This window comes from Talpa europaea (genome assembly GCF_964194135.1).
Source record: "Talpa europaea genome assembly, chromosome: 9".
Classification (NCBI taxonomy): domain Eukaryota; kingdom Metazoa; phylum Chordata; class Mammalia; order Eulipotyphla; family Talpidae; genus Talpa; species Talpa europaea.
In genome coordinates, this window is record NC_140076.1 from 110,690,165 (window position 1) to 110,713,388 (window position 23,224).

General features: G+C 50.6%; 1 protein-coding gene across 4 annotated transcripts in view; it reads left to right on the top strand.

The window, feature by feature from the left end:
• Positions 1-13,626, top strand: part of VANGL1 (VANGL planar cell polarity protein 1) — a gene marked incomplete at both ends in the record, with an annotated part of 39,736 nt that extends 26,110 nt beyond the window's left edge. For 2 of the 4 annotated variants that reach the window (XM_084242107.1, XM_084242108.1), the window contains 4 exons: positions 7,611-7,744; positions 9,135-9,267; positions 10,064-10,298; positions 13,366-13,626. In XM_084242107.1, the coding sequence (XP_084098233.1) occupies positions 7,611-7,744; positions 9,135-9,267; positions 10,064-10,298; positions 13,366-13,626 (763 nt within the window). Of the gene's footprint in view, positions 1-7,610; positions 7,769-9,098; positions 9,268-10,063; positions 10,299-13,365 lie in introns of all 4 variants that reach the window. The other 2 variants (XM_084242105.1, XM_084242106.1) reach the window with 2 other exon arrangements.
• Positions 13,627-23,224: the final 9,598 nt, after the last annotated feature.

Below are 23,224 nucleotides of genomic sequence, written 5' to 3' on the forward strand. Positions count from 1 at the left end.
ACCGGTCTGTGTGTTCCTGGAGCACTTGGCTGAGTAGGGAGAGGTCAATCCTGTCCCGGGAGGTGTCCACGCAGTTGGTGAGCTGCAAAAGAGGGTAGGCGAACTCCCCTTTGAGGTGACATGCGAGCATAGGTTTGACGACAGGAACATATTTGTCAGACTTTTGCACTCAAGGAAGGGTGGAAGAAGAGCAGACTCAGGAATTGGCGCTCATTAGGCTCCTAAGTCGGAGTGATGGAGGGGACTGATAGAGAATAGGGGCAGGGTCTGCAGCAGAGTCAGTTGTGAGAGCGAAAACCCTTGCATCCGCCTTGTTATTCCCTGTGGTAACTAAGAATTGTCAGTTGGTGTCCTTTCAGTGGGTCATGGCGACTTCAGTTGGAAGCTGCAAGGCTAGTAAAAGCTTAAGGATAAGTTAGCATTCATGATGGGGGACCCCTTGGTGGAAAGGAATCCCCTTTTCTGCCAAATTGCAGCATGACTATGAGCAAAAAGGCAGGCATATTTTGGATTTATATAGATGTTGACTTGCTTATGTTTGCTGAGGGTAAGGTCCCTGGTTAAGTGCTATGAGTTTTGTCTTTTGGGAGGTGGTTCTTCCGGGCAGTTTTTTTTTGTGTCGATTACCTGATCAATGGTAACAGTGGCCTAGGCAGCCCTCCGCTGACCGCGTGCATCTTCACAAGAGCTGCCAGTCTACAAACACAGGAGGCATCTGACAAAGGAGAATCAGTTTGGAGGTTTGCATTTCTTCCAGGATTTTAGGACATGAATGAATGGCAGAAGGGGGCCAGGGACAGGCAGGAGAGTGGCTGGGTTGAGAGAATTAGACTGAGTGAGACTCACCAGGGGATTTTCAATGAAGAGCACATGGAAATCCTGTAAATGGGAAGGAGTGAGAGTGGAGAGCGAGCAGGGAGACAGGAGGGCCTGAAGGCGGTGAGGGGAATGTACTTGGGTGGGTCTTTCCGGAGTAAGTTTGAGGGATTTTCGGGTGAGTTGGGCTGCCACTGCCAGGGCTCTAGGGCAGGGTTGCCAGCCCCTGACAGTGGAATCCATCTGCTTGGAGAGATAAGCGACAGGACGCAGAGCTGGGCTCAGAGGCTGGGAAAGGACACCTGCCGCCATACCCCGACGTTCGGCTGTGAACAGGAGCAAAGGCTTTTCTGGATCAGGAAGGGTAAGGACAGGTGTCTTCAGAAGGATATGTGTGACCCTGCGGACTCTCCGGGGGATTGGAGAGGTCCTTCAGGGAGGCTTTTGCTGTATCATACAGTGGCTTGGCTAAGGAAGCAAAATTAGGGATACAGTGTCAGAAGAATCCAACCAAACCTAGGAAAGAAAGGATTTGTTTTGTCGATTCAGAGGAGGGAAGGTCCCGGATGGCCTGTTTGGGGTCCACTGTCAGCTGTTTGGAGGAAGGAGTTAGTCGAAGACCCAGATAGATGACTATGGGAAATGAAAGTTGAGCTTTTGGATGGGGAGACAGTATTCTTTGGAGTACAGGAAGCTGAGGAGTTGTGCAGTGTGTTGCTGAGATTGTGGCAGAGAAGGACGGCAGATGAGGAGATCAGCAACACACTGGAGGAGAGTGCTGGGTGGAGTATGACATGACGAGAGATCACTAGCTCATGCCTGACCAAGCACATGAGGGCTGTCCCAGGAACCCTAAGGCAGGACTGTCCAGGCCAGTTGCTGGGAGGTGTGTGTTCGGATTTTCCCAAGTAAAAGCGAATAGTAAGTAACATTGAGGATCCAGAGGGATGGTAAAAAAGGCATTTTTGAGGTCAGAGAAGTGTGGGGTAGAAGATGGTATATAAGACAGAAGGGTGTAGGGGTTTGGCACTACAGGATGGATAGGTACCACCACTTCATTAATGAGGCGAAGGTTTTGAACTAGGGGATAAGAACCATCAGGCTTTTTTCCAGGGAGAATGGGAGTATTACAGGGCGAGTTAATAGGAATAAGGAGTCCCTTTCCCAGGAGTTGTTGGCTGATGGGTTTGAGACCGTAAGGTGAGTGAGGGGAATTGGAAACTGGGAGCGAGAGGGAAAAGAAGAGGGATCCTTAAGGCGAATGAGGACTGGGGTACGGTGGGTGGCAACAATCAGGATAGAGATATTCCAGAACAGGGGGTTGACAGTGGAAGGAGACAGCGGGGAGTCCTGAGAAGGATTAGGAGATGTTTGGAGTCGTGGGAGGATGAGAGCAGCGCTAGGGTGTTAGAACCATGAGAGAGTAGCCCTGAGTTTGGTCAGAAGATCGTGACCCAGGAGTGGTGTGGGGCAAGGAGGCATGACTAGGAAAGAGCGGACCAGTGGTCCTGGGTTGAGAAGGAAGGCCGTCAACTCCCGTAACCGAGGCCTGAGAAGGATAAACTTGACTGGATTAGGAGGGGAGGACAGAGAAGGTAGACCCCGTGTCAACCAGAAAGGAGATGGACTTACCTGCTACCTTGACTGTGACCCTGGGCTCCTTGAAGGTTATCGGAGTTGATGAGTCCGGGCCTCTTCAGTCCTCAGCCGCCAAACCCAAGACCGCCGGTGGCAAGAGTTGCAGGGACTGGAAGGACTGGCCCACCACAGTCAGGTGTGTAAGGACAGTCACTTTTCCAGTGACCCTGGACGTGGCAGATGAGGCACGGTCCTGGCGGAGGGCGGGGGTTGGGGCATTGTCTGGACCAGTGGCCTTCTTGGCCACACTTGAAGCAGGCTTTGGCGGCGGTCGGTTGGTTGGGGCCCATGGAGCCCATTGTCATCCTCTGTTGGGCAGCAGGCGCTGCGGTCGTTGGAGGAGCAGGGCCTGGCGGTCTCAAGGCAGCTACTGGGGCCTGAGCTTGAAGCTCAGCCTTCTGGCGACTGCGGAGTTCCCTCTCTGCCCTGTCCCATTCCTCCTGGTTGTTAAATACTGTAATCCCCATGTTCAGCAGATCCCGGATAGGGGTTTGAGGACCATTTTCAGCCTTTGGAAGTCAGGAGGGTTTTTTGAGGAAGACTAGGTAATGTTTTTGAGCTTATGAAAGTTTATAGGCTTAGGCGCTGCCGGTTGGAGACCAGCTAGGGGACAGGTCAGAGGTCAGGGTGGAAGAGAAGATAACATGTAATTACATGTATGGTCATAGGCTTGGGTAAGATCATGAAATTTAGGTGTAGGTAGTGGGATAGTTTGTGAAAGAGCCAAGACGCTTTTCAAGTTGGGAGAGATCAGACAGAGAAAGGAACATGGACTCTAACTCCTCCTTCAGCAGGGAGAGGGTGTGGCAGCTGGGAGGTGAAAAGAAAGGGGGGGGAAGAGCTGGATTGGGGAGCTGGAGGAGGTGAAGACTGAGAATTTAGAGGATTAGAGAATGCAGAAGAGGGGTCTGCAGAGGGCAAAGAGAGAGAGGAGACTTAGAAAGTACAGCAGGTTTTCAGGAGGGAGGGAAGGGGCAGAGCGCAAGAGAAAGACAGCCTGGCCCTAAGAATCTCTGACCATGTTCCATTGCCGTGACAGAATTGTTTAGGTCTGTAAGGACCGAGAAGTCAAAAGTGCCATGCTCGGGCCAATGGGAACCATTGTCTAATTGATACGGTTCGGCACGGTAAAGAAAAGGAGAGCCAGGCTACATTTCTCAAAGGGAGGGAAAGTTTATTGCGCCCCGGGCGGACCTCACAGACCCAAGGTGGGGGTCAGTGAAGCCGCGCAAGTTGTTAGGGGGAAGCAGGGTTTTATAGGGCGAGGAGAGGTCAGGTGGGTAGTTGGGCTCGTATGGCGGGAAAAGTTTGTAGGGCAGGTAGAGGTTCTTTGTCTGAGATGAGACTCCTAGGGGGAGGGGGGAGGCTCATTGTCTGAATCCTCCAGGCAGGTATCTGCATTCCTGCCCCCCAGGTGGGCTTCCTGGTTGGCTCCTGCATTCAGGCCTCCTGCATGGACCTTTCACCAGCGAGTACTGTGGCCCTGTTGGGAAGTCCAAAGTGGTGTTGCTGGTGAGTGAGAAACTTCACAGGCAGGCAGAAGGGGAGGCTGCACCCCACGGTTAGCATGCTGCACCCCAAGACATCACAAGTCTCCTGTGGTGCAGTTGTTTAGGGACACACTCAAGGGGACCAGATAGTTGGAAAATGTTCCTAAAAGAAGCTGAGCCTCCTTTGGCCTTGGGAGATGCCCAGAAACAGGCAGGAAGACACTGGCTTTGGCACTGGCCCCTGCGTCCCTCTCCCATGGGGCTGCGATGGAGGCTGAGGCCAGGGCCCTGGCAGCAGAACCTCCCTGCAGTCAGAGCCAAGCTCTCCTTTCTTTCATGGGCAGTCAAATGACATAGGAGTAGAGACTTACTGTTATCACAACTCTGCCAACCCAGAGTGTGGGTCAGAAGCCAGACAGAAATGAAGAGGCCTTCAGGCTCCTGGGACAGGCCCATTACTCAGCCTCCCTGGGCCCCTGGGGGGCTTTTGTTTCTGTTTATTCCCAGGCTGAGGGTGCCTGAGAATAGGACAATGACCACCAGAGGCAGCTCGTCCACAGCAGCTAGCAGTGACCCTGACCGCCCCGCTTAAGGGGAAATACAGAAAAAAATGCAACGTCAGCCTTGAGCCTCAGCGTGGGGCCCACGAGCTGTGGCCGCCCCCTCCTGATGGGTGTGGCGTCTTGCTGAGTTCCCCACATGGCACAGCTCAGCAGTCGGCGCTGGGTACTCACCCTGAGTCACCAGCCAGGCTGTGTCTTGCATTACATACTGGACTCTCGCGAAAGCTGAGACATGTGCTGGGTTTGAATCCAGACCTCACAGCATTGGCTTTGAAGCCGGCACCTCCGTTCCATGTCCTCTGCACCTGCAGGAGCTTTTTGTCACTCTCGCTGCAGGTAGTGGAGTGAGCCCAGGTACACTCTGGAGGCTTTAAAACGCCCTGAAAGGCCCTCTGCAGTCACCTGTGCTGTCAGCATGAGGGCAGCCAGGTCCCGCCTGGCCAGGTGGCTCTGTTGAGATCATGGTGCTGGAGCAAGAGACACCTGCTCGGTTTCTTTGAGCAAAGGTTCTGAGGCTCTGGGTGGACAATGAGGCCACTCAGCAGCCATCAGGGCCTTCTGTCCCATGCTACCTGCCCTGCTCCCCAGGCTGCCTGGCTTTGGGGCAGGGTGGCCTGTGGGTGTGTGCCAGTTTGGAGAGGGTGTGGGCCAGTTTGGAGGCATCTGCCTGAGGCCCCGGGCTGGAAGGTGGCAGAGAGTAGGGTGTATGTGCTGGCCGGGGGCCCCTGCTGGAGCTGGGCATGGAGGATGCCCCTTTCTGGGCAGAACTAGGCGCCGTGCATGGCTTTGGGATAGAAAGGTTGGCTATGGGGTCTCCAGGCTCCAGCCAGCCCCTGCCTGCCTCGCACCCCCACCCCCTCACCGGCTGAGTGACTGTGATTGCCTGGGCTCCTCCTTGTGGCCTGGCTGAAGGGAAAAGCCAGACCCGGCAACCACAGGCGGGTTTGCTTTGAAGATGAGCCTGAGAATAACCTCCGAGTTGGCTTTTAGCTTTTAAAGTTTGATCAAGCACTTTTTTCCTGAAATCCAGGAGCCTGGAGATGTTTCCATGTCAGTATAGGAGCATGGGGTAGAATGGTCTGCACCCCGGTGTATGTATGTGCGAACCACGGCCTGTTTCTGGGTGGAGGGGCTCCTTGTTGCACGACACCTGCGGACTCTGGGAAGGGAAGGCGCAGGCACCAGGTCCAGGTGCCCGAGGGCCTGTTCCTGTGTCGGTGGGGAGGGACTGTCCTATGTAATCGCTGGGTGGGGTGGGAGGAGACGAAGCACTTGCCGCTGCTTTGGAGAACCCCACAGACAGGCCAGGGCAGAGGTTAGGCCGAGCCAGGCTGAGTGCACTGGCAAGCTCTCGGCGCCAGCGGAGAGGATTAAATGGGGCCGCAGATCTGTGACACAGACCGGAGCCCTGGGCGGTGGCTTCTGCGGGGAGCTGTGCTCACCTGCCTGTGTCGCAGGCGGCTGGCAGCTCTCCCTGCGCTGCTGCTCAGCCCCGGCGCACGGCCGTCGTCACAGAGCTGGAGTGCCCGCACGCCTGGCCGAGGAGCAGCCCTTCCACCTCACGCTTGCATTGCAGGACTTGGCAGCTGTGGAGTTGAAATGTGAGAGTGATGAGTGAGGGACTGAGTCACTGAGCAGCCAGGGCTTCCAAAGCGCGGATGTGCGCTCGGGCAGTCTGTGCTGCTGCTGTGCAAGCTGGTCCTGCCAGATCCTCCCCTCACCTGAGTGCTCACATCGGAGGTGTGCCAGGAAGGCAGCCCTGATCCAGGCATGCCGGGGATCTGAGGAACCCTGGTCGTGACTGCCCTCCGGGAGTGTTCAGATTTACTTCTAGATTGTCTTCAGACTCTCTGAAATTTGGGGGGGCCTAGCCCCAGGGAAGCAAGGGTGGGTTGACAGTGTCGGGGCTGCGTTGTCTTGGTGTGAAGACCCCTGAGTGTGCAGGAGCTGCGGGGTGCAGCGTGCTCGCCTAGGGATCAAGACAGCCCCGTCTTGCGCCTGGGTCACTATAAATAATCCTAAGTTCACCCACATGTCTATCTGTGGGGATCAGTGCCCTGTTCCGCAGAGGTCACAGAGAGCCGTGGCCCGAGTCCGGCTCTGTAGTCAGGGTGGAGTCCCAGGCCTGCTGGGGGTAGTTGGGTGCAGATGTGTGGGTCACAGGCTTCTGAGCCTCGGTTTCTCACTTGGAATGACCGTGTGGGTCAGATGAAACGAGGTCTGCAGAAAGCCCTGCTGTGTTACTACACGTCTCTCTTGGAGGTGGTGCTGAGTGTCCTGCATCTGAGAACAGGCTCTGTTGCCCCAGTACTGAGGAGGTGCCCCCCCCCAAACACCCTCCTGCTTGTTGGGGTTACCTCTCCCTTGCTCCTCTCCTAGGGGCCAAGTACATGAGAGATTGGAGATTGTGGGATACTGGAACAAGAGTGTCCCCTTCTTATGCTCCTGCCAGGGACAGCTGTCTAAGAAGCAGGGGGCTCTGGGGAAGGAGGAGCTGAAGCCCCCACCCACCCCTTCACCCCCGGGATAGCTCGGAGAGAAGGCAGAGGAGGAATCTGGATTAACTCGTGTCTGCAGCCAGCTTTCCTCAAAGGCATTCTGCCCAGTGGGTGTAGTTTTGCTCTGCAGAAAACTGAAAGCCGAGCATTCCTTACATCAGGGGCAATGAGGTGTAGGACGGGAACCCCAGAAACCTGAATCCTCACTTTGCTGTTCACTTGTCTGCTCTGTGACCCTTTGTAAATCTCTTGACCTTTTGGGGTCCTCAGTTTCCTCTTTTATAAATTGGGGAAAATAGGAAAGTTCTGTATAACCTCAAGAAGTCTAAATTATAAGTCATAACTTATTTCTTTCTCAACTATCGACTGGACGGGATGTGCTGATGTCATAAGGGAGGGGTACAGAAGCCACTTGACCATGAACTTAATTTCATCTTTGAATTTTCATGCTGGAAACGAGAGGTTTGGGGCAACGCAGCAGGCTGGATGGGAGGCTGTGGCCGGTGTTCTATTGTTTTACACGACTCCAAAAATTTTCTTTTTTACACTTAGGACCTGCTTATTCGGTAGAAAAGCTTTGCATTAATTTTGTCTTCTTTTCTCAGTATCCAGCGAGCAGCATTGGTGGTTCTGGAAAATTACTATAAAGATTTCACCATCTATAACCCCAACCTCCTAACAGCCTCCAAATTCCGAGCTGCCAAGCACATGGCGGGGCTGAAGGTCTACAATGTAGACGGTGCGTACTTGAGGTCCCGGAGGGGTGAGGCGCACAGTGGGGAAAACGATTCAGCTCACGCTTTATGGACCATTTGGTTTTTCCTTCTCGCAGTGTTTGTCTTTATGGTCCATTCTCATTTCAGAACAATTTCTTCTTTCTCTCTTTTTCTTTTCTTTCTTTTTTTCCCCAGACAAACATTTTCCGAGGAATGTTGATTTACAATCTACATACGTGGGAGGGTCATTCATTTGGGGATTTTATGATTGAAAACAATAGTGATGTGTGTTTCCTGCCTCCTGCTGGGAACATCTTATATTGAAAGCTATTAAGAAAGGCTTCCTTTTCAAAATTTGGATAAATTAGCCAAGGACTCAGCCACCCAGATCCGTTAGGGCTATAACTCTTAGTAGTTCAGGCATCTGGTGAGACGCTTACAGGCGGTTCTCAATCCTGGCTTGGAGCTGGAGCTGAGTGGGTGGCAGGAGCCCAGAGGCCAGGCTGGGACGCCAGAGCTTGACTCAGGCTATCAGATGTTTAAGTGCAAGAAACAGGACACGGCGTCATTTCTTGCAGGGCACCTCAGGTCAGGGCAAGAGCTTTGCAAACCCTAGAGGAGGATCATGTTGTTAGCAAGTCAAGTGATTTATGGTGTCACCTTTTGGTGGTGTTATTCTCCCTGCTCCTCCCCCTTTGGGGGGGGCCAGTGCTGTATGAGATGGACACTTTCTCTTAAATCCTACACGATTGGTTAATTTCACCTGTGATCTGAAAATAGTGAAAATCACCACCAGCAAAAGCAAGTCATTCACCATGCAGGTAATATGTAAGAGAGCATGAGATCTGCCTTGTCCATCTGCAAAGTTACGGTGGTCAGTTGGACGAAGGATCAAGACCAAGAGTTCTAAGTCTGTACTGTCCAGCGAGGCACTTGTGTTGGGCCTCAGGCTCTGGGTGGCTGCTTCTCCTGTGTCTAATCTGCCTCCAAGTCCCTTGGCTTTCTCTTTTCTCCCCATCCTTCTCATTCTCCCTCATTGTCTCGCTGCGGACACGTGAGGTTCCAGCTGCCCTTTATGGCCCAGCTGGACCTCAGTATCCCACATGGTGAGAGCAACCTCATCTCCCTGTGGGTTCCATGTGGCCAGCTGTGCGGTTGTCGAGTGTTCTCCATCCCTACTGGGTTCTTCTTCATGCCCACCGAGCAGATTGGGGTTTGTGGACATGTCCAGTGAGCACCTTGAATGCAGAGCAGGGCATTTGTTTGCCCTTTGGGGTGTTACCTTTGGGGGTTGTGTCTGTGCTGCACGGGGGAGTTCTAGGAGGGATTGAAGGCCACAGTGCTAGTGTTTCACTCTGTCTCATGGCTCCATGGCAGTAAAACTGTTCTTCCTTCCCCATCCTTTCCCCAAAGGCCCCAGTAATAATGCCACCGGCCAGTCCCGGGCTATGATTGCGGCGGCCGCTCGCCGCAGAGACTCCAGCCACAACGAGCTGTACTACGAGGAGGCCGAGCATGAGCGGCGGGTGAAGAAGCGGAGAGCAAGGTACTCGCCCTCCTGACACTGCATCCTCCTGTTGTAAACTTGTTTTTAATCTCTAGAGTGAAATCTCAGTTTAAAAGCCTTCAGAGCGGGACCTGCCTGGCATTTCTCACATTGCAGCTTGCGTGGGCATTGCCAGGAGGGCTTGTTAAAACACACATGTCAGCTTCCGGCTCCCCCTGCAAGGCTGCTGGATGCTCAGGACCTGGGCTTGGCCTGGCCATTGCATTTCTCAACAAATTCCCAGCTGATGAGGAAGCTGCTGGCCCTGTCCTATGCCCCCAGGCTCCTGCTGGTTTTGAGATCTGATCATATTAACTGAGATCTGATCATATTAACTGAGGTGAACAGAGGTTTCCATCACGTGTGCTAGACCTCTTCCTTGCTTTTTCCCAGGGACTTCTGGTGTGGACGGCTGTACGGGGGTTGGTGGGTAGAGCTCTCTTCTTTATAAGTGTGGTTTCTGGGCCACCAACCACCTCTTAGTGTATGCAGAGCTGTTTGTGGCCAGAGTTTAAGGCACCTTACAACTTTTTTTGCCTAACCCTTCACTGTCGAGATGAAAAGGATCTAGGTGAGTCTCCCAAGCTGGTTAGTGGCAGAGCTGAGAACAGCCCCACAGTCCCTGTGCTGCACCCTTTCTGCTTAGCCATCAGGAATGACAGGAAAGGATGTGCCTTTGGGAGAGCTGGTGGCAGACTGGGCACAGTGGCTGGACAGGAGCTGCGAGGTCCTGCTGATTGCTCTGTCCTCACCCTGTGGCAGGCACTGACCGGTCACCGTGTCTCATTGCTCCCAGGCTGGTGGTTGCTGTGGAGGAGGCCTTCATCCACATCCAGCGTCTGCAGGCTGAGGAACAGCAGAAGGCACCCGGGGAGGTGATGGACCCGCGGGAGGCCGCCCAGGCCATCTTCCCCTCCATGGCGCGGGCCCTGCAGAAGTACCTGCGCACCACCCGGCAGCAGCACTACCACAGCATGGAGAGCATCCTGCGGCACCTGGCCTTCTGTGTCACCAACAGCATGACCCCCAAGGTGCGCTTCTTCCCGAGCCCAGGAGGCCCCAGCTTAGGGTGTTTCTAGGAGTGCTAAGATCAGTCTTCTCTAAAATACCAATGAACAGGAACGAGTGATTCTTGGTTATTTTATATTATTTTGGTTCAGTTGGGAAGACTTTCACTTAGAGACAGCATAGGCCATAGATAGGGTTGCTCTGTGGATTCTGGAGCTCACTCGCTCACTCTAACCTGGCTCCGTCAGCCAGTTGGATGACCTTGAGTTGGGTGACCTTGGGTTGGCTGACCTTGAGTTGGCTGACCCTGGGCAGATAGCTTAATGGCCGGCTGTGTCTCATTTTCTTCCTCTGTGTATTGGGGACGATACCTTCCCTGTTGGGTTGTGGGAATAAAACAAGTTTGAGCGTTTGAGATACTTAAAACGGTGCCTGTCGTAAGGTAAGGACTGAATCCGGGGCCGTTGTTATAGCATTTGGAGTAATGCCATCATTTTGTTTGGGATATTGGGGGGTTACTAAGTTTTCTTCTAGGCTATGATATAAGCACACTTTTAGGAATATTATAGGATAGACCCATGTGTCTAATAGTGGGGAGTGGCTATGGAGGCAAAAGAGAAAAAGGATTTAGCAAATCACCTCTTTGTAGTCCGAGGTTCAGCTCCTGGCTCCAGCACTTAATTGGCTTGTGACTTTGCCTAAGTTACTGAATAGTTGTTTCTTTTATAAAATAGGGATAGGGATAGCATCTATCTGATATGGTTGCTGTGAGAGAATTTTATTTAATATGGCAACGTGACATGAAAATTGTGTGGTAGAGCATAAATAACCATGGCATATTGTATGCTTTTGTCTTTGTATGAGGGCCTGTGTGCATGCATTGCCTAGTTCACGTCAGATCGGGGGTGTTTGCCCTAATCGGAAACAACCCTTAGAGAAAGGAATGCAGAAATATTCAGTAAGAAACCAAAAAAGTATTCAATACAATTATGAATATACTTGCAGGTGATTTTTGCAAAGTAGAAATCAAGAAACCAAGTACATATGTAATGTATTTCTGCTTCATAAATGTACACACACACACATACATGCACACACACACATAAAATTTGGAAATTTGCTTTTTTCATTTAGAGCTGCTTTTGGTGAGGTTCCACATCAGTACTTTCAAACGTCTGTCATCGAACTGGCCCCCTTTAATAGCTGTGTCTCACTCCACAGAATACTGCAATTTGTCAAACCGATTGCCTATTGATTAAGATCTTTCATTAGTCTGAACCTGGGGTTGGCTGATTTCGTTAATCACGTTTTATTGGAACGTAGCCACACATGCTTGTACACACTGTCTGGGGCTGCCTTCTCTCCCACAGCCCACAGACTTGAGTAGTTGTGACAGAGTGTAGCTTCCAAAGCCAAAAATATTTACAGTTAGGGAAAAGTTTGCCAATCCCTAGCCTAAACAGTGTTGTCGTATCCCTTCTACGTATGTCTTTGTGGATTTGTGCAAGTGTTTCTGAAGATAAATTTCCAGTAGAGGAACATGGGCTCACCCTGCCAAATGGACTTTCTGAGGGTGTTGCTGTCTTACACTTTTGCCTCTGGGATATGAGACTGCTGGCTTCCCTCGCACATTTGACAGCCTTGGGTGTTCTTGTTTTGAATCGTTGCCCATCTAGAGGAGGGAAATATATTTTTAATTCATGCTTCTTTAATTATTAATGTGGTAAAGCATCTTTTCATATGTTAATTTCCACGAATATGTATTCCATTAGTTATCACGTTAATGTCATTCTTCTAATTGCTGTTATTTCTTTTTCTTATGATTCACAGAGCTATTTTTATACAAGAAGCATAGCTTGTAGTGTAGGCATGGCCCCACTTTCTGTCTTAGAATATATGCTCATAGATCAAAAATAATGCTCCAGTGAGGCCTGGGTGGAAGGGGAAGGCTTAGGAGTTGTCCTGGACCCTGTGTCCAGGGGGACACGTCTGGTATTTGCTGTCTGTCACTAGCTACTTGTTCTTCTTCTCACAACAAAATCACCATGAGCTCCTAGTACGTGCCAGGAACATTGGAAATTCAAACTTAAAAAACAGTTCCTTTCTCGAAGAGAGTAGAATCCAGTGTTGCAAGGCAGACAAGCAAGTCAGTAATAATTGTTCAGAAAGTAAAATGTTACTGGAGACTCTTGCCAACCATCACAGGCGCCTGAGCTCCCCCTAAAGGGGGGCGTCCTGGTCTGTCTGAGAGCTTGAGGGGAGTGAGTGGTTTGAGAAGCGGATAAGAGCTGGGAGCTAGGAGGACGATTAGTTGGAACCACAAAATGAGCAGCTCAGGTGGGGAGCCAGAGAACCACTCAGGGCTTGGAGCCTAGAGCCTGTGAGGGGTGGTGGGTGTGGGGCCTGGTCTTCCTTGGGCTCCGCATGCTCACACTCCCTCAGCATGACATAGCCGCTGCTCACATTGGTTGTACTTGTCTTGTGCCACGAGGTGGTGCAGGTAACCATTTCACCCCCACAGCACCTGTGATGTAGGTCTTGTTATCAGCTGTACTTAAGAGGGGTCGGGGGTCCAGCCAGAGCCACCCAGTCAGTATCCCTTTATTTACTCAGACTGTGCCTCTGTGCCAGCCCTCCCCAGAGGGGCTCTGGGGTGGCAGAGGCAGACCCACTAGCTGGTACAGTCTGGGCTGGTACCTCAGCAATGGCTTCTAGGCCCCCGCCACCCCACCTCCTCGCCTCGGTGCTCAGCAGCCTCTTCATTCCCACCTGGAAGTCAGGAATGTCCCTGTTGCTTCCCTCCCCTATAGCGACTGGTTGTGAGGGTTTGATGGGAATTCTGTGTGATGACGAGCTCTGGCATGAAGTCTTGGTTCCTTGGGGGTCCTCATCCACCGGTGCGGCCGTCGGGGAGCCTCTTCCGTGGGTGGGGGCATCGGGGAGCCTCTTCCACGGGTGCGAGCCTCGGGGAGCCTCTACTGCAGGTGTGGGCATCAGGGAGCCTCTACTGCAGGTGTGGGAAGGGACACACCCCGCAGCGCTGCCCTTGCAGGACTGCCCCCTCACGGCCTCGCTGTCCTCTGCCTGCAGGCCTTCCTGGAGCGTTACCTCAGCGCGGGCCCCACCCTGCAGTACGACCGCGAGCGCTGGCTGTCCACGCAGTGGAGACTCGTGAGCGAGGAGGCCGTGACCAACGGCCTGCGGGACGGCATCGTCTTCGTCCTCAAGTGCTTGGACTTCAGCCTCGTGGTCACTGTGAAGAAAATCCCATTCATCGTGCTCTCGGAAGAGTTCATAGACCCCAAGTCTCACAAGTTTGTCCTTCGCTTACAGTCTGAGACGTCGGTTTAAAAGTTCTATATTTGTGGCTTTATGGAAAAGAGAAAAAGAATATCTATATAGAGAGAGATAGGTATAGAGAGGGCCGTCCCGTCCCTCATTGCTGACTGAGACTGGCAGATGACAGACCAGTGTCCTTCGACCATCTGCACTTTACTTGGAAGGAAGCAGGGGTGTCCACCCTGGAAAATGAGCACTGGGGACCCCCGACCTCTGTGGAGGCGATGCCTCGAGAAGCCGTCCCGGAGTGTCGATCACAGCTGTAAACCAAAGCGCAGCCGGCGGTTCTGGGGAGGGGGGCCTGCGGCCCCTCGTCCTGGCTGTCGCCCAGGCCCATGTTCCCCGTTGCTTCTGGTCGATCCGCTCTGGGGCGGGCCGCGTGTGTGTTCTGTTTCAGGAAGCCAGACCCCACGTGTCCACGTGTGTCCTGCGTGTGTGAGTGCCCAGCGCCGCCCGCAGAGCCCCGGGCCTTCAGGAAACGCCTGCCTTCACCTTTGCTCTTTGTTGCCTTAGATTCTTCAGAGAAAGATCACAACAACAAAAAAATGTGCACTATCCGTTTATAACTCTCAGTGATTTTATTTCATTGTTTTCCTAAAGAGGAATCCTGCCTGCTTGTTTCCGATTCACCCCACCCTGGCTGCAGGCAGGAGGCCCTCTCCTCACCCTGTGACTGCCCACCTGTGTCCACTGCAGCCTGCCCTCCCCACCGCACAGCACCCCCAGTGGGCTGGCAGGCCCCCAGGGGCCTGACTCCAAATCCACCTGGGACATGGCTCTCCTCGGGTGCACAGCCCCTGAGGGCCCCGGGGCATTCCCGTAGGGGAGAGTGGATCCTCCAGGTAGATCACAGGACAGTCAGCGCTACCGCATCCTCCCTCTGCTCTCACGGTCCAGGGGAGACTGACACTGTGACCCCAAGATTGGCAGGCCCAGCATGGAGCCCTTTGTCTCAGGGCTTCACAGCCCACTGCCCTGCTCAGGGAGACCAAGCAGTCCCTGGGTCCCCGACCACCATCACTGTGCACTGGTCCCCTCTGCCACTTACAAGCAGGAAAGGGCCTGGATCTGGCCCTCGGGCGCAGTCACTCAGGGCAGCTGGTTAAGTGAACAGAGAGAAATGGACAAGCTGCAGAGTTTGGGGAAAGGAAAGTGGGGAGCCAGCTGTGCTTCCTATTTGACCATCCACGATCTCTTGCTTTAATGCAGCTGGTTTCAGGGGCTTGTCCCTGGCTTGAGGGGTGGGGGGCAGGTAAGTGTGGGTCATGGGTGGAGGAGCCTGGGGCAGCCCTCTCTGGGCGCTTCCCGTGGGGCACATCCGGGTTCCTTGCAACCTCCGCTTGCCTCCCTATGTCCACAGCCAACTCTAAAGTGCTCACTCTGCTTTTCCCAGGTATTTCGGGTCATCAGCCCCTCAGCTTTAGTACGGGGTGACACTGTTACGATGCATCTGTGCATTGTGCATGTGTATGTGTGTGTGTGTGTGCAGGTGTGGGTGCACCTTCTCCGTCCCATGCATGCCACAAGTAGTGCAGTATCAGGTTATCATTTTTAAAAATCAGATATTTGGATCTCTGTGATAACCTCTATCTGAAAAAGTAAACAATGTTCTTAAATCAGTAGCCTCAGCTCAAAAAGTGTGTTAAAAAGAAGGAAGAAGAAACTGATAGGTGTTGTGGGGAGCCAGACGCTCTAACTGTGTGGCTCTGTGTGTGCAGACACATGCCATGGAACCGTGGTGCTTCGTTCTTAGTTTTTGCCTTTAGGTCCCTTCAAACTGGACATTCCTTAGGATGGTGTCTTTCTCAGGAAACATATTTTCGAGATAGGGCAGTGGATGGTGAATGCGTGCGAGGCTTTGGCTGCATAAAGGTTATCCTGTCCCAGGCTACATGTGTCTGAGCTGCTGCATTGGGAACAGCAGCTGAAAGGGCCACCACTGTCGTACGTGCAGTTCATCTTGACACTGTCCTCAGTGCCCCCCAGTACTGTGCTCCCAAACCAGCTAAGTCACCAGCCCAGAAGGGGGTAAGAGGGATTCATTGCTTTGGTGTGTGCATTCCTAGCGGGGTGAAGAAGGGTTTAAATTAAGGAATTTATGTTCTCTCTACCGCTTTCTCTCTCCCAGTCTTTGCAGAGGAGATGGTCAGAGTTTCTGAAATTATTGTTTTAAATTGAATACCATTTTTGTACTGGTTGTGTATTGAGTTCTTTTTGAAAGAATAACAATAAAATGCAGGATCTTTATACACACTTTGCACTTTCAGACTCTTAATAGCTTGAGTTCCCGGTGCAGTGGGAACACAGTAAATGGCATTTAAAAACAGCCAGGCTTCAGAAAGCTGTGTCTCTCGATTGAACATGATGCATTTTTATTTCAGTTCATCGAGCCAGCGGGACATTCTTTTTAGAAGTGGTCAATCGCCCTGCAGCTAGTAGAAAGTATGATGAGTTTGTCTGAGGGGACAGACTTTCATTTGCCTTAAATGTTTATGGATTTTTTCTATACCTTTCAACCTAAGTTATTAAAACATGAGCATTAAATGGAAAAGTAGAAGAAGTTGATGAGTGTGTGTCTGAGCTCCTTGCTTCCCCGGTGACATTTTAACCAGTACATGACATTTGTTCTTAAGTGTGTACTTTTGAAGATAATGACAATTTTTTATCGTCCATGAACTTAATGTCTGCGTTCTTCAAGTTAGATGGGTTTTGTCTCTCCTGCGTCCTTCGCATTATTAGTTAAGTCAAAACACCTAATACTTTTGCTAAAGTTCACCCAAAAAGCCCTAGTGAAGATGCTTGACCAGTTTTTGCTCCGCTGACATCTTCTCCTGTTCTTCTCTGTCCTTTTCAAATCTGTGGACAGGACAGGTTCTGTCCAATAAGTGGCTGGAAGTACATGGGGTGTGTGTGTGTGTGTGTGTGTGTGCGCGCGCGCGCGTGCGCGTGTGCTGTGGCTCTTTGCTGGTACCTTTTGCAATGGAGGGACTGGAGTGGGCGTGTTGGACAGGATGAGGTGCCCCCTTCTCCTCCCTGCACATGGTTAGAGGTGATCCAGGACCCTCCCCTTCACATCTCACCTTCACTCTTGGGTGCATGTGCTGAAAGGTGGCTGCAGCGCTGCAGCGAGCCCACGGTGCAGACAGAAATTGATGGTCATGCCTTCCCCTTCCCTGTCTGCCCCACCAGCCTCCGGGAGGGTGAATGTTCCAGCCACTCAGTAAAACCAACAAAACCAAGGCCTTGGTTTTCTCTCTCTCACCCGGCACGTCAGGCTCCCCTCAACAGGGATGCATATTGGTGGTATGTGTTTCCACAGACGTGAGCGTGTGGCCGAGTGTGTTCTCAGGTGGTCGACATGTTTATAGTTAGGCATCTGAGCATCTGTGTTACCTGTAGCAGATGGTGTGTGGTTCAGCAAGTTGTGTGTGTGGGGGTGTGTGTCTTTCTGTGCCTATTCTATGTTGGAGATATTTTCTAGTATCACCCCTCTTTTATGAGATTACTTTAAAGTCAGTTGCTTCTCCATCCCTTTCATTCCTGAGTTACACTGGCTTCTCCCAGGAGTAAATGGCTTTATCACAGGATTGTCCTGCAGATTAGTCCACTAGACCCTCTCGCTCAGGACCCTATGACCCCAAAAACAGTTAGAAAAAGAGAAAGGTCAAGCTTTATGATAATTACTGCTCCAACTTCACCACCCTGGAAGCCTTAGTCTGTATTTCCCAGTACAGCTTATACATTGAGATTCGTTAAAAAAAAAAAAAAGTATTGATTACTACAAGTAGCACAGAAGTGTGTGCATAATATTTGGATAGTCCTGCAGCAGAGACCCTGCATTTATAAAATGAGGTAATTACTGCTGGGCAGCATTTGTACTTTATGGATCTTGTTATAAAAAAATAAATAAATCACTACTGTGAATTTACTACCATGTAACCTTGTGGTCCCAATCCGTTGTAAATGCAATAGAGCTCTTCAGCCCAGGGCACAGTTCTTGAATGCTATTCAGTGCTAGAGTGAACCAAGCTCCTTTAGACACTGCTTTGAAATCACCCCATTGAGCTTTTAAGACTAAGTGCTCAGAAAATTCAATTTCTGATGTTTTAACAAAACATTTTGGCTAAAAAGGGAGAGAGGGGTCCTAATGTATTTATCAGGTCGTGAGTGTTAGGCACTGTTCTAGAATGTGAATTCCTTGGAGGAGGTAGGCATTGTCTCAATTTTATAGGTGAGAAAAAGGATAATCAGAGAAGGGGGGACTTCCCCCAAGTTCTCACTGCTGGTAAATGGAATTTTATAATCCAGTGTTTGACTCCTGCCCCTCAGTCACTCTACCTGGAAGTAGGAGCTGAGTGATTTAGCATTCGGGGATGTGAAGGAGGAACTTGAGACACTTAACCTTGAACCAGAACCTGGGGTGGGTGCCTCCCTGGAGCTGGAACTGCACCTACCCTCACACCTTGAGTTTGCACTAGTAGTCAGGCCCGAGGGTGCAGGGGAACCTTCTCTGTGCTGGTGGAGCACTCAGGATTTTCAGTGTAAGGAAGTTGAGATGCCCCTTCCTCTCAGAAACCAGTCCTGCAGTGTTGCTTCTGTTGCGGGGGGCCGTAGTGCTCCCCCTTTGCCCTCTGTCCCCACCTTGCTGGCTTGCATAGGTGGGCGCGCCTTAGACCTGGGATCCAGGGGCTTTTGCAGGACCTGACCTGGCCTCCTCCTGGCACTGTGGCAGCTACATGCCCCAGACGCTTCCCAGGGCAGGGTGGGGGACAAGGGCTGCCCGCAGGCCCGCCGGGGAGTTTTGTAACTGGACTCCTGCCTCCAGCCTTGACGCGCGTGTTCTCAGCCTGCCTGTTGCCTCCCAGTGTTCTTTCCACAGTTGCCTCGAGTTTTCAGAACAGGCATAAATTAGGACTCTGAAAACACCTTTTCCTGGGCTTGTGTCTTAGTTCAATTGGGCATAAACAACCTTTTCCTTTCCTGCTCTTTGCTTGAGGTGGAGGGCAGGAGAGGCCGGACGCTGCCCACACCTCTCAGCACGGCGACTCGTCAGAAACTGGGGCACATGTTCAGAATGTAGATAAGACAAATGAAACTGTGGCATAAAGTCAGATTTTCCGATCCTGGGAGTCCTTGTCTCCTACTTAGATAACCCAATTTGATTTGTTTCTCTTATAAAGTAAATGTCTTTAATGCATCCTTTCAGCATCTCTCCCGCACACCCTTTCTAGCACCTGAAGCAGCAGCGACTGGTCCCTTCCCACGCGCCTCTGAGAGTCTGTGTCTCAGCCGGCGAACGTCGATGTTTGGCCCTTGTCTTAACTAAAACCACCTTTTAAGTTTGGGGACAAATGTGACAGATTCCAGGATTTTTTCTTAAAAGTGCCTTTGGCACATCTTTTGGCACTGAGATATTTGGATAAAAATGTTTGAATGTACAGTCGTCTGGTTTGTGTGCACTTACAGTTATCCGTCCTCTGTGGACATGAGCGTTCCCTCTGAGGGGCTCGTAGTTTAGGGGTGCTGAGACCCCACCCCCACCTTGGGAAGCTTCATCTGTGAGGACCAGAGACTGTTGCTCAGGGAATCAGTAACGGGCCCCGGGCAACAAGTAAAGAGTAACAAATCTGATCAGCCTGTGCTGTAGGGAGTTGAGACAATTGCATATCATCTCTGTTCTGGGGGTCGGGGAAAAGAGGAGGCAGTTGCTTCATGTCTGCCAGCACCCCTTAACTAAAGAAATAATGGGATATAGGCTTTGTGTTGACCATTATCCTTTAAAAAAAAAAAAAAAAAGGGAGCCCCTGATCCAAACTTTGGCCATAATTTCTTATTTTTGTAATCCCTTTGCAAAATTTTAATTAAATAGCAAACTCCTTTGAGACCGCTTGGTTATGACATGATTAACTAAATTTGATTCCCAAGAGGCGGACCACGCAGGCACCAGCCAGGATGAGGGCAGGGTGAACTTGGCCCAGCCTGGATGGCCACTTCATCAGCAAGGGAGGCCCAGAGGGGCCTGGGCCAAGTCTTACTCAAGAGTTTGACAATCATCTTTGTGTTGAAAGAACTGTATGCTTCTGGGTTTAGAATCCAGCATCGACCCAGAAAGGTCAGCAATGAGGCCATCTGTTTCTATCTGATGGGGTCGTAACCTTTAGTGCAAAGATAAGGGGTCTTGGGTGCTCTCTCTCCTTCATTCAAGCTGCACTTTGCAACCAGGAGGGGCAGATCTGCCTCTGCTCAGAGTCCCCCTGTGCATTTGACCAAGTGTGAGTGTGATTTCCTGCATAAAGTGGGTCTGGGCTTTGTCGAGACATGTCAATCATGTAAAGGAATGAATTGCCCCCCAGCCACCTGCACAGGTGCGTCTACATACATCCACAAGGTGTGTGTGCTATGAAAACTCTTCTGGTGTGACAGCAGTGACAATGTTAGCGCCTGCAAGGGAGGTGTGTACCTGGCATTCAAGTTACTTTGTTCCCTTTGGGACTCTCCCCACCCCATCCCAATTAACTGTAAAACATTTTTCACATTTGTTACATATTTTATACTGTAAAACTTGGAAAATAAATTGAAGTTCCAAATTGCCTTTTGATTTTTTATGTCATTATTTCAGTAGAGAGTTTTATGTTTCACGGAACATTTTCACTTTTGTGGAACTTTGATATCCCTTTAAAGACACAGCTGGTCCAGTTTCTGTGAAAGGCAAGGCAGTCGTAGTGATTGAGTGGGAAATTAGAATTGCCATAGTAATAGGAGCTTGGTTTGCAATCATTCTGTGATCAAGAGAATGTCTTAAAAGAATAGGTTACCAAAAATTAAAATTTTAGCCTCTAAAACTTGTAGAAGAAACAGGCCTTTGGAGTAACCTAGCCGGTGAGAAAAGATCTGTGAATCAACTTAGCAGGGAGGAAAGCGTCAGACCCTGCATTTGTGAGGAGTGAATATGATATTATTTCTGTGAGTGGTTTGTGCATCCATTTTAAATTATTGACTTATTTTAGATAGGTGTTTTTAAGAGAACCAATTATTTGACAAGGAAATGCTGGAGCTTGCCTTCTGCTTCTCTCAGCTATCCTGTCCCTGAAGAGAGCCCTGATATACAATCAAGTGTCTGCCTCTTGTGTGGACATAGACGGGAGACACAATTGAGCTGAAGCTATTCATTGTATAGATTATCGAGAAGCCCTTTCTCTGGGCTCTCAGTGAAGACGTGCACAATTTGTGTCTGCACGAGCAAAGCTTACTAGAGACAAAATTAAAACTGTGCAGATGTAAACCAAAGACCTCTTTTTCATTTATTACCCATGATACAGCTATAGAACTCTGGGAGAATTTGGGGAATGCCAGACAAACTATCAGAGGAGGGAAGCTGAGTGAGGGTTACTAGGAGGGGACCAGTTAAAGTCATTGCCTGCTCACCCAGTATGGAGACAGGGTCCGTGGGTAGGAATGTGGGGGTGGGTGGTGACCCCACTCAGGACAGGCTGCTCACTCCTGCTGGTGTCATTGCGTGAGCGTCTTATACTCGAAAGCTAGTGTTGACGTGAATAATCCAAAACTCTGACTTTCTGGTGTGTTCTTTGTATTTACATCTGAGTGTGTTACTGTGTATCTGAAAACTCACAGTATTTCAGATAAAATGGTGCATTTGTGGAACTGACAAGAAGCACTTTAAACCTTAGTTTTCTAACGTCTTGCTCAACTCTCTTGTCTTCAATCATTTTTGTGATCTGCAGGTGGTAACAAGCTTTAAGTGCCCATTGATTGACTCTTTGATCAAATGAATGAATGAGCATCCTCAGTGCTCAAATTACTGGCTATACCCTAAATCATATAGAACTATTTTAGTTGCTAAGGTTATCATTATCGAGTCTAGTCTTAGAGAATTGTAATCTTAACTGCTCTAAAGAGTTCATACCAGATTAATTCAAAAGAGGCCCTTAATTCACCTTGCAAACATTTGAGTCTGTAGATGCATTAAAGTAAGTGAATTGACGTGTAGATGGGTGTGTTTCTCCTGTTCCCAGGGAGTAGAGCTTGTTCTTCTGTCTCTGGGACACTCAGCTTCTCATCGTAATGGCTGTCTTTCTGGGGGACAGTGCTAACCTAAAGTGAGGGAGGATCCTCCCTGGGAAACTTTGTCACTGAGCCAAGGAGATTGTGTTTCTATTTTTTTAGCAATTGTCTATCCTAAGCAAATCTGAGCAGATCACATCGTGTTACCAACAATTTCTTGGCATTAGGTTGACTTTTGATAATCACTAATGTGTTCTTAATTGTACTAATAGCTGTAAAATGAGCTTTGCATAGGACTTAAAGAGTGTTTAGTCAGAGAAGATTTATTAAGTACCTATGACACTGAAAATAAAGCAGAATCAGCTGGTCTTTTACCTCAGGTTACTTTCAGACTAAAAAGAGGAAAGAGGCATCCATGTAAAAGTACAATAAATTGTAGGTTCTGCAAGTGAGCTGTGTGCAGTGAGGGTCTGGTGGAGGAAGTGGCCAAGTTGGGGCAGGACTAGAAAAAGTCAGAGTCTTATATTTAAGAGAATTGGCAAGTTTGTCAGACAAGCCCAGGTGGGAAGGATAGGCATTCTAGTGTATGGAAACAGCATGAGGCAGGGATTGAAGGCATTGAGTACTGAGTCAGCTTCGACCAGCTTCAGGTTTTAAGAGTAGAGGGTAAGCGTTTAGTATGTCATGAGCACTGAGGCTGGTCCTGCCAACCTCTGGTGTGCTACAGAGGACATTAGTTTTGCTCCATGACAGAGAGAGTCTGCTCCCCATCTGACTTATGCTGAGACAACAGCTGGATGCCACAATCCCAATGTGTAATTTGGATGCTCTGATTTCAAGATGAACACTCCCTCTGTGCAGAAGGAGTCACCCTGGCCAGTCCAGGGCTTTTATGATTCTTAAGCCTGGATGCCAGCAGCATCCGCTCACTCCACTTGGCTCTCCCCGCAGGGAGCGGGAACACCTCGAGGACCCTTGGTTTACAAGACCTGCCTACCCTGCCCCCACCCCCCCCCAACCTCATCACCGCAGCCTGGACTCTGTATTTCGCAGTAAAACCTTTTCCATTCCTGGCCTGCTCTTCGGTCTCTTAGTCTTTAAAAAAACAACGTAAACAGCTATCACCGAAGAGAATGTCAGGCATGTGTGTGGTGTGGTGTGATTCGTTTCTCATTTGAGAAGGGCTGCAGCGCAGGCTGGGAGAGCTGTCTGTCAGAAAGTGGCGGCTGCCATGGAGAGTGTGGAAGCCTTGCTGGCCCAGCAGGAGGAAGGGAGGGAGGGAGGACAGGATTGTTCCTGGGGGACGCGGGAGTGGGAGAAATAAAATGGCTCCATCCTTTCTGTCTGGCACACTGTCAGATGGGGGCACTGCTCCCCCACCCCTCTGCTTTGTGCAAAGGGACCTTGTCCTCCATCCTGCTGGCCTTCGCCCATCCTCACTCCTGGCCTGACAAGGAGCGAGTCGCCTGCTTCTTGAGCAACAGCCTCTGTTCGTGTCACACAGGATCGTCAGAGTGTGGGGTCCAGACTTTCTCTCCTGCCTGGACATTCCTCACGGCTGAGGGAGTGGGCTGGGCCTCTCTGCACG